The sequence below is a fragment of the Ovis canadensis genome, chromosome 2, assembly GCF_042477335.2.
Source record: "Ovis canadensis isolate MfBH-ARS-UI-01 breed Bighorn chromosome 2, ARS-UI_OviCan_v2, whole genome shotgun sequence".
Classification (NCBI taxonomy): Eukaryota; Metazoa; Chordata; class Mammalia; order Artiodactyla; family Bovidae; genus Ovis; species Ovis canadensis.
Window position 1 is genome coordinate 235,484,501 of NC_091246.1, and position 16,939 is coordinate 235,501,439.

General features: G+C 40.9%; 2 protein-coding genes across 3 annotated transcripts in view; both read left to right on the top strand.

Annotated features, from left to right (window-relative positions):
- Nucleotides 1-1,227: 1,227 nt before the first annotated feature.
- CCL20 (C-C motif chemokine ligand 20) lies at nt 1,228-5,128 on the top strand. 2 transcript variants are annotated; one of them, XM_069579485.1, is made up of 4 exons: nt 1,228-1,667; nt 2,801-2,912; nt 3,630-3,707; nt 4,534-5,128. In XM_069579485.1, exons 1-4 carry the CDS (start codon nt 1,415-1,417, stop codon nt 4,553-4,555), a joined length of 465 nt encoding a protein of 154 aa, XP_069435586.1. In that variant the 5' UTR covers nt 1,228-1,414; the 3' UTR covers nt 4,556-5,128. The 2 variants fall into 2 exon arrangements, with proteins under 2 accessions (XP_069435586.1, XP_069435585.1); XM_069579484.1 differs by having other exon boundaries at nt 1,266-1,667; nt 2,798-2,912.
- Nucleotides 5,129-15,980: 10,852 nt separating this feature from the next.
- DAW1 (dynein assembly factor with WD repeats 1) overlaps nt 15,981-16,939 on the top strand; it is a 73,314-nt gene continuing 72,355 nt past the window's right edge. Inside the window, exon 1 of the mRNA XM_069578405.1 lies at nt 15,981-16,095. The gene's annotated coding sequence lies outside the window, so the exon portion shown is untranslated. The remainder of the gene's footprint in view (nt 16,096-16,939) is intronic.

Genomic DNA, 16,939 nt, shown 5'->3' on the forward strand with positions numbered 1-16,939 from the left:
TTGATGATGGCCATTCTGACCAGTGTAAGATGATAACTCATTGTAGTTTTGACTTGCATTTCTTTAATGATGAGCGATGTTGAGCATCTTTTCATATGTTTATTAGCCATCTGTATGTCTTCTTTGGAGAAATGTCTGTTTAGGTCTTTTGCCCACATTTTGATTGGGTTGTTTGTTTTTCTGGTATTGAGTTGTAATGAGTTGCTTGTATGTTTTGTAAATTAATCTTTTGTCAGTTGTTTCATTTGCTATTATTTTCTCCCATTCTGAGGGTTGTCTTTTCACCTTTTCTATAGTTTTCTTTGCTGTGCAAAAGCTTTTAAGTTTAATTGGGTCCCCCTTATTTATTTTTGTTTTTATCTCTGTTACTCTGGGAGGTGGATCGTAGAGGATCTTGCTGTGATTTGTGTTGTTTCTTTATAGTCATACCCTTCCTACAAACCTATTGCCTAGTTAACAATGATATTCTTCCTAGTGGAGAGTTCTTATATTGTCATAAGTTAGATATTCATACCACATTGTCATTATCATTGTAATTTGACCTTTGTTTTGTTGATTATTCACCACTGATAGGCTCCCCTACATTTTTTTTTTCCTTCTGAGGCTTTGTATTGAGTTACGTAACCACACTGGCATGAAGAGTGAGGGGAAGAGGGGAGCTCACATTCTGAGCTGCAGGATTGATTAGAGTCACATCAGTGTAGATGCAGAGGAGTGAACCTGAAACTAAATGAAGTCGAAGCTTGAGTCTTACTTAAGAGCTGACATTTTCCACTACTGGTGGCTCAGCAGTGAAGAATGTCAATGCAGGAGATGTGGGTTTGATCCTTGGGTCAGGAAGATCCCCAGGAGAAGGCAACAAAAACCCACTCCAATATTCTTACCTGGGAAATGTCATGGACTGAGGAGCCTGGCGGGCTGCAATCCATGGGGTTGCAAAGAGTTGGGCACAACTTAGAGACCAAACAACAACAGCAAATTTTCCACCAAAACTGGAAACACTAATATGAATTGTTGTATTACCAGCTCTGAACGGTCGCCTAGAAATTCAAAAGCTTTGGTGACAGCTGAGCACCAATGATGAAACCATAAATGCCTTGGTGTCCCACCTTGTCCTCTCCCTCCCCAGTTGCCTCTGGAAAGCTCGGAGTGTAGCAGTAGGAGTTCTGGAATGTTCCTAAGTGGGGCTGACCTTTGTACCACTGTTAACCCTTGTCCTCTCTTCTCAGAGACAAGAGATTAAGTTAAAACGGACACCTCCTCTGGGACACAGGGCAAAGCTACTTTTCCTTCTTTGCAAATTCAAAGGATTTTCCCCTTCTCAGCCTTCCCTCCCCCTCCATCCTGACCTTCACACCTTCCCGACATTAGGGAAAGGCAGGAAGTTTTCCCTGTGGTTTTTCTCTGTGACGACATGCTGGGGCCGTGTAATCAATGGGGAAAACCCCATGTGAGAACACGCCTTCTATGTACATTCCCAATATTTGCTATAAGTAGGACCATCCCAGGCCCAGGCTGCTATCAAACATCACAGCACTCTCGAGGCACTCGGTACCCAGCACTGAGACATCTGTCCCTCGAGTTGAAAATGATGTGCAGCAGCAAGAATTTGCTCCTGGCTGCTTTGATGTCAGTGCTCTTGCTCCACCTCTGCAGCAAGTCAGAAGGTAAGTGAGGCTCTTTCTGCCAGCTCAGGAGGAAGAACTCTTTTCATTTTCTTCTAAGCTTTGAGCTCATCTGGGGGTGTCCCAGGGGAATGGAAGCCTGTTTGAAAATCTTCTAAAGGAAGTGATGGGTGTTGTCCTCTCACTGGCTAATGGAAGAGGGAACAGGTACTGCTGCCTATCAGGCTTTTTTCTCTGCTGTGAATCTCAGCAGATTTTTTTCAGAATGGGCTCCTAGAGACCACCGAGATCCAGAGAAAGGCCAAAGTGTTATTTCTGGGAGTGATGTAAATTGTGTAACACTACCAGTGAATGGGGTCACTTTGAAATGTAAGCAACACTCTCATTTCCCCAGCTTTCTCACCTCTCAACTAAATAGCTTTGCCAAAGTTCAAAACTCATCCTTTAGTTTGACACCTGACTTCATCCTTGTAAGGCCTTGGGACATCACCTGCCAGCTATAATTATCCCTTACAGCAGGTTAGAGATACAGCAGGTTATAATTTAACTTGGAGGAGTGTCCAGGAATTGCTTCATTGCTATAAGAGGACATCACTTTTATCAATAGATGCATTCCTAAAAATACAAGTGTTGAACTTTTATGAACAAAATTAAAAATTCTCATTAGCTAATATTACCATTTCAAAAGTCTTTAATTGTAGCTCGTATTACCAGCTCTTATAAGCCGCATTTTCCTTTGTACCTTCTGTCTTTTCCCTCCTCTCAATGTTCAGTAGCCAAGATAATAGATTAAAAATCTGCCAGTTTCTTTTCTGAATTTAAAAGACTATGTATAAGGGTTTCTTCCAGTGGGAAGTATTCATATTCTTGAGTGATTACAGTGAACTGAAATAAAACACTGTTAGTTTGTATTTCTTACTAAAACTGTTCTTTGGTGAAAAGTCATATGCTTCTATATTGTATCATTGAACCAAAATTTCCCAGCACACAAGCTAGTTTTTTTATGGCAACTATGCTAAATTGGGTTTCAAAGACATTGGAACTGTTCCCTTAAATAGTTAATTTGCCATATAAATCGGGTTCTAGGTTTCCCGCGACTTCAAGTAGTTCTGTGATACCTATCACTGAATAAATAAATTCATATGGACTCAACACCTTTCATTTCTTTTCAGCAGCAAGCAGCTTTGACTGCTGTCTCCGATACACAGAACGAATACTTCACCCCAGTGTTCTTGTGGGCTTCACACAGCAGTTGGCCAATGAAGCCTGTGACATCAATGCAGTCGTGTAAGTTACCAAGGGATTCTAATTCATTTGTATCAGGAATACATGAGCATTTCAGGGAGAAAAAGCTTTGCCTTTTTGGAGTTTTATTCAGAAATTACTGATGCGGCAAAGATAACTTTGTTTTAGGAGTACAAATATCTTCAAAGTTCACTTTAAATAGAACCGAAATAAGGCAAAAGCTTAGTTTATAAAACATGAACATAGTTGAAGGCAAAATCACTTTTGAAGATAAATTTATAAACTAAGATGCTATCTTAGGAAAATAGGGAAGACATAAACTTTGAAATGTGCATCTTCTGCCAGAAAGTGGTTGCAGCTCTAAGTAAAAACTCAGAGTAGTTATACCACCACATATAATATTCTTGATGTATCTAAGATATTATATTTGAAATGATGAGAGTTACTGATCAGATATATCCATATGTCATATAACCACCAACAACAAAATTAGATAATCCTGGCACTTTATCTTCTTATTACAGCACAATCATTCGTTAAATTGCAGAGAAAGGTAGGGAGAATCACTTTCATTTCTTGCATCAAACTTTATCAGAAGCTTTATTTTTTCATTTCATTTCACCTCTGAAACAAATGACTTGTTTAGGGTGTAGAGCAATCAGTCAATTGGAATATGAAACTTCTATTGTATATTCTGTGAAAAAAAATTAAAACTTATTGAAACACAAATCAAATTGTCTGATTTTTTTTTTTTTCCAGCTTTTACACCAGGAGAAAATTAGCTGTGTGTGCAGATCCAAAGAAGAAGTGGGTGAAGCAAGCTGTGCACTTGCTCAGGTAAGGAACCTTTACAGTCCATCAGTCTTGCTCCAAATGTTTGGGCTTAGTGTTGATAGAGTGGCGGATCACAGGCTTGCTGCAAGGCTTCAGCCTAAGTGCTCTGGCAATTTTAAAGGGTAATTTGAACGGGGCCAGTTGGCACTAGTGGTAAAGAATTCACCTTCCAATGAAGGAGACACAAGTAGATGTGAGTTCTGTTCCTGGGTCAGGAAGATCACCAGGAGGAGGAGATGGCAACCCACTCCAGTATTCCCATCTGGAAAATCCCACGGACAGAGGAGTCAGATGGGCTACAGCCCACGGGGTCACAGAGTCAAATAGGACTGAGGGACTGAGCACATGAAAACAAAACTTTTTTTTCAACTACTTACAGATCATTAAAATTTTTTTTTTCACATAGTGTGTTAGATCCCTCTGTGCATTCAGTCCTTGTTGCAAAGATGCCTGCTATGTATATAACTGACAGACTACATGACATTCATTTGTGAAAAACTAAAAAGTAAACAATTCAAAAGAGGTTCATGGCTCTGATTTCATGGATGATAACAGAGTGACCTTTTATCCATGGACAGAATCATTTCACACCAGGGTGTCAGACACTCACCATGAAGACACAGTGTTTACATTCTGCTTCTGTCCTTGGCTAGCTGGCTTATGTTGGGCAGGGTCATTCTCTCTGAACCCCGATTTCCTCATAGTGCCTCTGAGCTGCTTGGTATCCTGAAATGAGACTAGGGAGTGTGGGTAAATCTGTAGGCACGAAACACATTCCCACCTGCCTGTCACCCTATCTTTGCTTATCTTTTTCTTTTTCTCTTTGCAGTCAAAGAGTCAAGAGGATGTAAAAATGGATGCTCCCTGGAATGGAACTGGGCACAGCCCAAGAATGAAAGGAACCTAGCTGAATTGAGAGCTTCACTTACCCTTGTTGAAGGCTCAAAGCTTATCTGATTTGTGTCTCATTGGACTTGTCCAATTAGTGAAGTTGATTCATATTGCATCATAGTTTGCTTTGTTAAGCATCATGTTATATTCTATTTTATGTTATGTTATTTATATGTGTGTTTTTTGTGTGTGTTTTGCTATTTAATACTAGTTTTCCATAAGCTATTTGGTTTAGAAGGAGGTATAAAGTTATGCTTGAAGGAATAAGATACATGGATTTTCTTGAGCAGAAGGCTATTTTAAAAAGACATTTAACACTCTTGTTTGTATATCTTTGTTTCCTAAATTGCTGTAATTACTTTGCAAAAGACAAAAATGATAAGAATAAAAGTTGAAAATAAAAGAACTAAACATTGTTTGTTGATCGAGTTAAATAACATTAAGAGGTATATTAAAAATATTTAAAGGCTTAGTGAATATGAAAATGCTCTGCAGTGTTTTTCTTTTAATTAAATAAAACATTTTTAAATTTACTTTTGGCTGCGATGTGGCCTCCTTGCTGCATGAGGGCTTTTCTCTAGTTGTGGTGTGTGGGGGCGACTCTCTAGTTGTGCTCTTCTCCTCATTTTGGTGGCTTCTCTTGTTTTAGAGCACGGGCTCTAGAGTGCCTATTCAGTAGCTGTGGAACACCAGCTTAGTTGCCTCATGGCATACGGGATCTTCCCAGACCAGAGAGTGAACCCACATCCTCCGCATTGGCAGCTGGATTCTTAACTCCTGGACCACCAGGGAAGTCCTGCTCTGAAACTTGTATTCCCCATTTACTTCTTTGCCTAGTTGTTCTATTTTTAGAGGAGGAAATGACAACCCATTCCAGTATTCTTGCCTGGGAAATCCCATGGACAGAGGAGGCTGGCGGGCTACAGTCCATGGGGTTGCAAAGAGCTGAACATGACTGAGTGACTAAGCATGCAGGGTTGTTCTCTTTGTCTTTATCCCTTGTGGTCCTGGACTTCATTCAATATGAATTATAGTGGAAAGATTTGTTGATTCTTTTTTAAAATTCAAAGTCATTTAAACCATAATTTAGAAAGATTCCATATCTGTGACATAGTTCAATGTTTCTCGATATAAAATTTTTCAAAATAAAAAAGTATGCCCATCTATTTTGTGACTGCAGAGACACAGTGATCATTTAGAAACCACTGAGTCCATCCTTCTGTCACCAGCAGAGTCCAAGGAACGGGCACCTCAGCAGAGGTTTCACAACTTCGCAGATCCTCCGAGTCACCTTTACGCACTTGCCAAAAAGAAAATGACTATACAGTGGGTTTTGAAAAACTCATTGCCTCACTAACCAGAGGAGAGACAACGAGAGTGTGAAACCTAGCAAGAACTCAGAAATAAGACAAAAAGACCCTGGACTAGGGTAGTTATTGTCACAACAGTCATTCACTTAAGCTCACAGAGTGCCTGACACAGCACTCTGGCTGGACAGCCAGCTTCAGATTCCAAAGGCCACAAAGGATTAGTGCAGGCAGGCATGCTGATGATAGGGTTTAAAATCCAGACACACACATCCATAAAACGGGCAATGGCAGGTCACTTGGTATAGAGCCAAAAGCTGTGACTCAATAGGCTCTGAAGGCAGCTCTGTGCCCACAATCACCAACATTGAATCATCAGGGAAAGTGTGCTCAGTTTCCTGTGTGTATTCATCCAACATGCGTTAGTACTATTATGAGCCAGGCACTGAGCCAAGTGAAGCTGGAGATACCAAGAGATTAAGTTAGGACTTGGTGCTCTCTCTTCTAGATAATTAGGGCCAAGCAGCTTCCCTGGTGGCTCAGATGGTGAAGCGTCTGCCTGCAATGCAGGAGACCTGGGTTTGTTTCCTAGGTCGGGAAGATCCCCTGGAGAAGGAAATGGCAACCCACTCCAGCACTCTTGCCTGGAAAATTCCATGGACGGAGGAGCCTGATAGGCTACAGTCCATGGGGTCGCAAAGAGTCAGACACAACTGAGCAACTTCACTCTAGTGTGGGGAGAGAAGCACTAGAAAAGCAGATGGTAAGCAGGGTGGTAAGCATCTGGGTAAAGGAAGTTGTGGGAGGCTGTAGGGCATTATTAGTGAGGGTTTCCAGAAGAAAGACTGTTCAGTTGATCCATATTAAATGGACTTCCCTGGTGGCTCAGACAGTAAAGAAACTGCCTGAAATGTGGAGATCCGAGTTCAGTCCTGGGTAGGGAAGATCCCCTGGAGAAGGAACTAGCAAGCCACTCCAGTATTCTTGCCTGGAGACTCCCATGGACAAAGGAGTCTGGCAGGCTACAGTCCATAGAGTCACAAAGAATTGGACTTGATTTAGTGACTGAACAACAGCAACAGGAAGGGCCAGTAGGAGACACCAATTGGAAAAGGGGCAGCAGGGGGTGTTTGGAAATACTTGGGGGCATATTTTAGTTGTCATAGTGTCTGAAGGTGGGATACTAAGGCACTCAGTGGGCAGGAGACAGGAATGCTACACCCATTGAATTTCACGGGATAGTCTGACACAATGAAGAAATGAAGTGTCTCACCCAAGTGCCAATTATACCATGAACTGAGCAACACTAGACAAAGTGGGACCTATGCAAAGAGAGGGTATGGGATGGAATAGCTGCAGATTAAGCGAAACTGTTATATCCAGTCGCTCAGTAGTAAAGAATCCACCTGCCAAGCAGGAGACGCAGGTTCGATCCCTGCATCAGGAAGATCCCCTGGAGAGGGAAATGGCAACCCTCTCCAATATTCTTGACTGGAGAATTCTACGGACAGAGGAGCCTAGGGGGCTACAGTTCATGGAGTTGGAAAGAGTCGGACACGACCGAGAGAATGAGCCCACAATTCCCTGATATCACCAAATATTCAGCCAACATTCCCAGTTGGTTTCCCCCAAAGGTTATTTTATTTGTTTATTTGTTTCAGTTTGCTATGCTTGAATGAAGCTCCACATAAGGTGCGCACACTGGATCTGTATGATTTCTTTTTAATCTTAGTTTTTGTTTCTTGCCACTTACAGCCCTTCTCATTTTCCTTTGCAATTTATGTTTTGAAGAAACCAGGAGGTTTTTCTCTGAGTTTCCCTTCTTTTGTTTCTTTTGTTGATTACATTCCTGTGGTGTCACTTTGTATGTCCCCTGACTCTTAGTTGGAAATACAGGCTGACTTGGGGAGCGGGCCAAAACCACTTGATAAGTGGCGCTGTATCACATGGTTATAACGTTGCCTGAACTGATGTCAGCGACAGGAAGGAGAGAGGAGATGGTGAATTTGGGCCAAATTCTTCAAGGGTAGTGAAGAACTGATGAAGACCTTCAGTTGATAGCCAGAAGGAGGGGAAAGAGACGGTCTAATGACACACAGATACTTCAAAGAATGGGGAGGAATGTAGGAGAGGAGAAGCGCCATCATGGAAGTGCAAAAATGCGGGTCTCTGGCTGCTCCTGGTCCTGTGGACATCTTGAGAAAACCATTTTAAAAAACCACAGGGAGAGTGTTGTACTTGCGATGGACTCAAGTTTCAACCCAGACAAGGAGATAGAAAGAAAGATGGAAGGACAGGAAAGAATTGTCAGGGAAGGCCAGAGGGACATCCTGGAGATGAGTTGGAGGCACATAATAGTATTCATAGGAAAGCATGAGAAATATGGGAAAGGACACATGGATGCAAGGAGTTGGGTTTGGACTTGGGTAGTAATCATGCCATTAATAAAATCTAGATAGTAAGCAACAAATGATGCGTTAATATCATTTACTAAGATCATTGATGTATTATCTCATTTAAAGTGAGTGGGTACAATTTTAATGCCCATTTTGGGTATAGAGAAACTGAGGGTCAGTGGAGTTAAGGACCTTACCTAAGATCATGCAGTCCTTAGAGATATAATGGAATTAGCTGGTGTCAAGTTTTTGATCAGGTGACTGGTGTTTCTGGGTCATTTAGGCAGCACCTGTGGTGTCTAATGGTTTTTGATGTTGGTTCTTTCTCATCTTTTTCAGTTGAGTTCAGCCTCTCAGGCATGTCCGACTTTTTGCAATCCCATGAACTGCAGCATGCCAGACTTCCCTGTCCATTCCCAAATCCCAGAGCTTACTCGAACTCATGTCCATCGAGTCGGTGATGCCATCCAACCATCTCGTCCTTTGTCGTCCCCTTCCCCTCCTGCCTTCAGTCTTTCCCAGCATTGGGGTCTTTTCCAGTGAGTCAGTTCTTCACATCAGGTGGCCAAAGTATTGGAGTTGCAACTTCAGTATCAGTCCTCCCAATGAATATTCAGGACTGATTTCCTTTAGGATGGACTGGTTGGATCTTCTTGCAGTCCAAGGGACTCTCAAGAGTCTTCTCCAACACCACAGTTCAAAAACATCAATTCTTTGGTGCTCAGCTTTCTTTATAGTCCAACTCTCAGTTGCTCACCAAACCAAACAAAAGAGGAAGAAGTAGGGAATCTACCGGAGAAGGAATTCCGAATATTGATAGTGAAAATGATCCAAAATCTTGAAATCAAAATGGAAACACAGATAAACAGCCTAGAGACAAGGATTGAGAAGATGCAAGAAAGGTTTAACAAGGACCTAGAAGAAATAAAAAAGAGTCAAAATATAATGAATAACACAATAAATGAGATCAGAAACACTCTGGAGGCAACAAATAGTAGAATAACGGAGGCAGAAGATAGGATTAGTGAAATAGAAGATAGAATGGTAGAAATAAAAGAATCAGAGAGGAAACAAGAAAAACGAATTAAAAGAAACGAGGACAATCTCAGAGACCTCCAGGACAATATGAAACGCTCCAACATTCGAATTATAGGAGTCCCAGAAGAAGAAGACAGAAAGAAAGACCATGAGAAAATCCTTGAGGAGATAATAGTTGAAAACTTCCCTAAAATGGGGAAGGAAATAATCACCCAAGTCCAAGAAACACAGAGAGTCCCAAATAGGATAAACCCAAGGCGAAACACCCCAAGACACATATTAATCAAATTAACAAAGATCAAACACAAAGAACAAATATTAAAAGCAGCAAGGGAAAAACAACAAATAACACACAAGGGGATTCCCATAAGGATAACAGCTGATCTGTCAATAGAAACTCTTCAGGCCAGGAGGGAATGGCAAGACATACTTAAAGTGATGAAAGACAATAACCTACAGCCCAGATTACTGTACCCAGCAAGGATCTCATTCAAATACGAAGGAGAAATCAAAAGCTTTACAGACAAGCAAAAGCTGAGAGAATTCAGCACCACCAAACCAGCTCTCCAACAAATTCTAAAGGATATCCTCTAGACAGGAAACACGAAAAGGATGTATAAACCCGAACCCAAAACAATAAAGTAAATGGCAACGGGATCATACTTATCAATAATTACCTTAAACGTAAATGGGTTGAACGCCCCAACCAAAAGACAAAGACTGGCAGAATGGATACAAAAACAAGACCCCTCTATATGCTGCTTACAAGAGACCCGCCTCAAAACAAGGGACACATACAGACTGAAAGTGAAGGGCTGGAAAAAGATATACCACGCGAATAGAGACCAAAAGAAAGCAGGAGTGGCAATACTCATGTCTGATAAAATAGACTTTAAAACAAAGGCTGTGAAAAGAGACAAAGAAGGCCACTACATAATGATCAAAGGAACAATCCAAGAAGAAGATATAACAATTATAAATATATATGCACCCAATATAGGAGCACCACAATATGTAAGACAAATGCTAACAAGTATGAAAGGGGAAATCAACAATAACACAATAATAGTGGGAGACTTTAATACCCCACTCACACCTATGGACAGATCAACTAAACAGAAAATTAACAAAGAAACGCAAACTTTAAATGATACATTAGATCAGTTAGACCTAATTGATATCTATAGGACATTTCACCCCAAAACAACGAATTTCACCTTTTTTTCAAGTGCTCATGGAACCTTCTCCAGGATAGATCACATCCTGGGCCATAAATCTAAACTTGATAAATTCAAAAAAATCGAAATCATTCCAAGCATCTTTTCTGACCATAATGCATTAAGATTAGATCTCAATTACAGGAGAAAAACTATTAAAAATTCCAACATATGGAGGTTGAACAACACACTTCTGAATAACCAACAAATCACAGAAGAAATCAAAAAAGAAATCAAAATATGCATAGAAACGAATGAAAATGAAAACACAACAACCCAAAACCTGTGGGACACTATAAAAGCAGTGCTAAGAGGAAAGTTCATAGCAATACAGGCGTACATCAAGAAACAAGAAAAAAGTCAAATAAACAACCTAACTCTACAACTAAAGCAACTAGAAAAGGAAGAGTTGGAGAACCCCAGAGTTAGTAGAAGGAAAGAAATCTTAAAAATTAGGGCAGAAATAAATGCAAAAGAAACAAAAGAGACCATAGCAAAAATCAACAAAGCCAAAAGCTGGTTCTTTGAAAGGATAAATAAAATTGACAAACCATTAGCCAGACTCATCAAGAAGCAAAGAGAGAAAAATCAAATCAATAAAATTAGAAATGAAAATGGAGAGATCACAACAGACAACACAGAAATACAAAGGATCATAAGAGACTACTATCAGCAGTTGTATGCCAATAAAATGGACAACGTGGAAGAAATGGACAAATTCTTAGAAAAGTACAATTTTCCAAAACTGAACCAGGAAGAAATAGAAAATCTTAACAGACCCATCACAAGCACGGAAATTGATACGGTAATCAGAAATCTTCCAGCAAACAAAAGCCCAGGTCCAGATGGCTTCACAGCTGAATTCTACCAAAAATTTTGAGAAGAGCTAGCACCTATCCTACTCAAACTCTTCCAGAAAATTGCAGAGGAAGGTAAACTTCCAAACTCATTCTATGAGGCCACCATCACCCTAATACCAAAACCTGACAAAGATGTCACAAAAAAAGAAAACTATAGGCCAATATCTCTGATGAACATAGATGCAAAAATCCTCAACAAAATTCTAGCAATCAGAATCCAACAACACATTAAAAAGATCATACACCATGACCAAGTGGGCTTTATCCCAGGGATGCAAAGATTCTTCAATATCCGCAAATCAATCAATGTAATTCACCACATTAACAAATTGAAAAATAAAAACCATATGATTATCTCAATAGATGCAGAGAAGGCCTTTGACAAAATTCAACATCCATTTATGATAAAAACTCTCCAGAAAGCAGGAATAGAAGGAACATACCTCAACATAATAAAAGCTATCTATGACAAACCCACAGCAAACATTATCCTCAATGGTGAAAAATTGAAAGCATTTCCCCTAAAGTCAGGAACAAGACAAGGGTGTCCACTTTCACCGCTACTATTCAACATAGTTCTGGAAGTTTTGGCCACAGCAATCAGAGCAGAAAAAGAAATAAAAGGAATCCAAATTGGAAAAGAAGAAGTAAAACTCTCACTGTTTGCAGATGACATGATCCTCTACATGGAAAACCCTAAAGACTCCACCAGAAAATTACTAGAGCTCATCAATGAATATAGTAAAGTTGCAGGATATAAAATCAACACACAGAAATCCCTTGCATTCCTATACACTAATAATGAGAAAGTAGAAAAAGAAATTAAGGAAACAATTCCATTCACCATTGCAACGAAAAGAATAAAATACTTAGGAATATATCTACCTAAAGAAACTAAAGACCTATATATAGAAAACTATAAAACACTGATGAAAGAAATCAAAGAGGACACTAATAGATGGAGAAATATACCATGTTCATGGATTGGAAGAATCAATATAGTGAAAATGAGTATACTACCCAAAGCAATTTACAAATTCAATGCAATCCCTATCAAGCTACCAGCCACATTTTTCACAGAACTAGAACAAATCATTTCAAGATTTGTATGGAAATACAAAAAACCTCGAATAGCCAAAGCAATCTTGAGAAAGAAGAATGGAACTGGAGGAATCAACTTGCCTGACTTCAGGCTCTACTACAAAGCCACAGTCATCAAGACAGTATGGTACTGGCACAAAGACAGACATATAGATCAATGGAACAAAATAGAAAGCCCAGAGATAAATCCACACACATATGGACACCTTATCTTTGACAAAGGAGGCAAGAATATACAATGGAGTAAAGACAATCTCTTTAACAAGTGGTGCTGGGAAAACTGGTCAACCACTTGTAAAAGAATGAAACTAGATCACTTTCTAACACCGCACACAAAAATAAACTCAAAATGGATTAAAGATCTAAATGTAAGATCAGAAACTATAAAACTCCTAGAGGAGAACATAGGCAAAACACTCTCAGACATAAATCACAGCAGGATCCTCTATGATCCACCTCCCAGAATTCTGGAAATAAAAGCAAAAATAAACAAATGGGATCTAATTAAAATTAAAAGCTTCTGCACAACAAAGGAAAATATAAGCAAGGTGAAAAGACAGCCTTCTGAATGGGAGAAAATAATAGCAAATGAAGCAACTGACAAACAACTAATCTAAAAAATATACAAGCAACTTATGCAGCTCAACTCCAGAAAAATAAACGACCCAATCAAAAAATGGGCCAAAGAACTAAATAGACATTTCTCCAAAGAAGACATACGGATGGCTAACAAACACATGAAAAGATGCTCAACTTCACTCATTATTAGAGAAATGCAAATCAAAACCACAATGAGGTACCACTTCACACCAGTCAGAATGGCTGCGATCCAAAAATCTGCAAGCAATAAATGCTGGAGAGGGTGTGGAGAAAAGGGAACCCTCCTACACTGTTGGTGGGAATGCAAACTAGTACAGCCACTATGGAGAACAGTGTGGAGATTCCTTAAAAAATTGCAAATAGAACTACCTTATGACCCAGCAATCCCACTTCTGGGCATACACACCGAGGAAACCAGAATTGAAAGAGACACATGTACCCCAATGTTCATCGCAGCACTGTTTATAATAGCCAGGACATGGAAACAACCTAGATGTCCATCAGCAGATGAATGGATAAGAAAGCTGTGGTACATATACACAATGGAGTATTACTCAGCCGTTAAAAAGAATTCATTTGAATCAGTTCTGATGAGATGGATGAAACTGGAGCCGATTATACAGAGTGAAGTAAGCCAGAAAGAAAAACACCAATACAGTATACTAACACATACATATGGAATTTAGGTAGATGGCAATGACGACCCTGTATGCAAGACAGGGAAAGAGACACAGATGTGTATAATGGACTTTTGGACTCAGAGGGAGAGGGAGAGGGTGGGATGATTTGGAAGAATGCCATTCTAACATGTATACTATCATGTGAATTGAATCGCCAGTCTATGTCTGACGCAGGATGCAGCATGCTTGGGGCTGGTGCATGGGGATGACCCAGAAAGATGTTCTGGGGAGGGAGGTGGGAGGGGGGTTCATGTTTGGGAATGCATGTAAGAATTAAAGATTTTAAAATTAAAAAAAAAAATAATAAAATATAGTCCAACTCTCACATCCATACATGACTACTAAAAAACCATAGCTTTGACTAGATGGACCTTTGTTGGCAAAATAATGTCTCTGCTTTTTAATATGCTATCTATGTTGGTCATAGCTTTTCTTCTGAGGAGCAAACATCTTTTAATTTCATGGCTGCAGTCACCATCTGCAGTGATTTTGGAGCCCCCCAAAATAAAGTCTCTCACTGTTTCGATTGTTTCCCCATCTATTTGCCATGAAGTGATGGGTCCAGATGCCATGATCTTAGTTTTCTGAATGTTGAATTTTAAGCTAGCTTTTTCACTCTCCTCTTTCACTTTCATCAAGAGGCTCTTTAGTTCTTCTTCACTCTCTGCCATAAGGGTGGTATCATCTACATATCTGAGGTTTTTGATATTTCTCCCAGCAATCTTGATTCCAACTTGTGCTTCATCCAGCCTGGCATTTTTCATGATGTACTCTGCATAGAAGTTAAATAAGCAGGATGACAATATACAGCCTTGACATACTCCTTTCCTGATTTGGAACCTGTCTGTTCCCTGTCCAGTTCTAACTGTTGCTTTTTGACCTGCATACAGGTTTCTCAGGAGGCAGGTCAGGTGGTCTGGTATTCCCACCTCTTGAAGAAATTTCCACAGTTTGTTGTGATCCATGCAGTCAAAGGCTTTAGCCTAGTCAATAAAACAGAAGTTGATGTTTTTCTGGAACTCTCTTGCTTTTTCGATGATTCAACGGATGTTGGCAATTTGATCTCTGGTTCCTCTGCCTTTCTAAAACCAGCTTGAACATCAGGAATCCAATACAACTGATGTTGTTGTAGGGAGGGGACATTTAGACAGACATGCACAGAAGAGGGCTTCCCAAGTGGCTCAGTGATAAAGAATCTGATTGCCAATGCAGGAAACGTGGGTTCGATCCCTGGGTCGGGAAGATCCTCTGAAGAAGGACATGGCAACCCACTCCACTATTCTTGCCTGGGAAATCCCATGGGCAGAGGAGAGTCCATGGGACTGCAGACCCCAGTCCATGGAGCCACAAAAGAGTCAGACACGATTTAGTGACTGAACAAAACAACAAACTTGCAGAGGAAAGACCATGTGGAGACACAGCGTGATGATGGGCATCTGCAAGCCAAGGAAAGAGGCCTCAGAAGAAACCAGTATTGCTGGCACCTTGACCTTGGATTTCCAGCCTCCAGAGCTGTGAGAAAATTAATTTATACTGTTCAAGGCTCTCAGCTTGTGATATCTGTTCTGGCAGCCCTGAAAGATGGATGCAGGGGTCAAGGAGAGGGAAGCTGGTCCTGAGTCTTATGGGAGTTATCACAGGTGTTCATAAATCACTTTTAGCATGGTCCATACATACCATGTTTTTGCACAAGATCTTCTGTTCCTTAGGTGACATTTTCTGCCACAGAATTTTTCTCATGTCTATCTCAGCCATGTTGTTGGGATGGAACTTGTGAGGAAAAGCGCTGGCAAAGTATAATTAATGAAGGTCTCATCCAACCTGAAGGGCTTCCCTGGGGGCTCAGTAGTAAAGAATCCACCTGCCAATGCAGGAGACATGGGTTCAATCCCTGGGTCAGAAAGATCCCCTGGAGAAGGAAATGGCAACCCGCTCCAGTATTCTTGCCTGGGAAAGCTTGTGGACAGAGGAGCCTGGTAGGCTACAGTCCACGGGTTCACAAAGAGCTGAACAGGACTTAGCAACTGAACAACAACATCCAACCTGAGCTACGTGGTAATGAACTACCTTCACGTCTCAAGGCAGAAGCTGACACACATGTTCTTCCCTGAAAGCAGGAAGGTTACCACTGAGTTCCCCAACTCTGCCCCCAATAACAAGAGAGGCAGGAAGCTCTTTTTCTCTCTGTGTTACAGACCTCAGCTGCCTGCCCTTGGCTCAGTGCATGTCAGGTGGCGGCTCCAGGTAGAAAGGCCAGGTGGCATGTGTCTCCTTTAGGAAACCAAGTCTCAGGCAATTGCGGTGAGTACCTTGAGCTTCTTTCTTCACCCCAGGGGACTCCCTGCATCTGGTGCAGTTTCCTCTGGCCCACAAGATTCCACTTCCTCAGTTTCCACCCTCAGGGTTCCTGCCCACCTCTTTCAGCATCACCACCCTGCTTATTCACTCTGACTTTGTCTGGACTTGAACGACCCACCCCTCCTCTCTGCTCCACTGTGAAAACCGGCTCACAACCTTTAAATGTGAAACCTGCCTGCAAATGAGTCAGCCCAGATGGAAGTGTCAGCTGGAGTAAAGGATGTTTTTCTCTTTTACAATTTGGGGGCGGGGAATAGAAATATTATCTCCCTTCAAAATAGAACTGTGACAACAAAACCCCTGAATTTCACGTTTTAACCTACGATTGAGGAAGAGGTTTTTTTGTTTTTGTTTGTTTTTTTAAACCCATAAAAGCACTGTGTGTTAGAAATGCTATGGAAGTTAAGGGAACACATGGGTTCTGCTTGGGACCTGCAGAAGGCATCCGAGATCAGAACACACAGGAGCTAAGCGTGTGAGCACATGTTTCAGGTGGGGATAGAGACATATGTGCACAAACACCCACATGCTTGTGTGTGTGTGTGTGTGTGCGCACGTGCTCATTGCAGAAATGACTGGAGCTGAGGGTGGAAAAGTAAGTAGTCACTTTAAGAAAGTGACATTATCCCTGAGACAATGAGAAATCAGTAAAGGGATTCTAGCAAAGAGTGATGAGGTCAGACTGGGCTCACGCCTCTCTGAGGATGGCTATCTCCCTTCTTGCCACTACTCACATTTCCTTGCATCTGCTTTTCTTTTAAATCTCACCCAGTCCTCAAATTTTTTT

What these genes read in the sequence shown, in the direction of transcription:
- CCL20 (XM_069579484.1), top strand. Translation starts at nt 1,415, where the DNA reads ATGCTGGGGCCGTGTAATCAATGGGGAAAACCCCATGTGAGAACACGC. An exon ending in CCTCTGCAGCAAGTCAGAAG is followed by an intron (nt 1,668 to 2,797) that starts GTAAGTGAGGCT and finishes ATTTCTTTTCAG; the next exon opens with CAGCAAGCAGCTTTGACTGC. An exon ending in TGTGACATCAATGCAGTCGT is followed by an intron (nt 2,913 to 3,629) that starts GTAAGTTACCAA and finishes TTTTTTTTCCAG; the next exon opens with CTTTTACACCAGGAGAAAAT.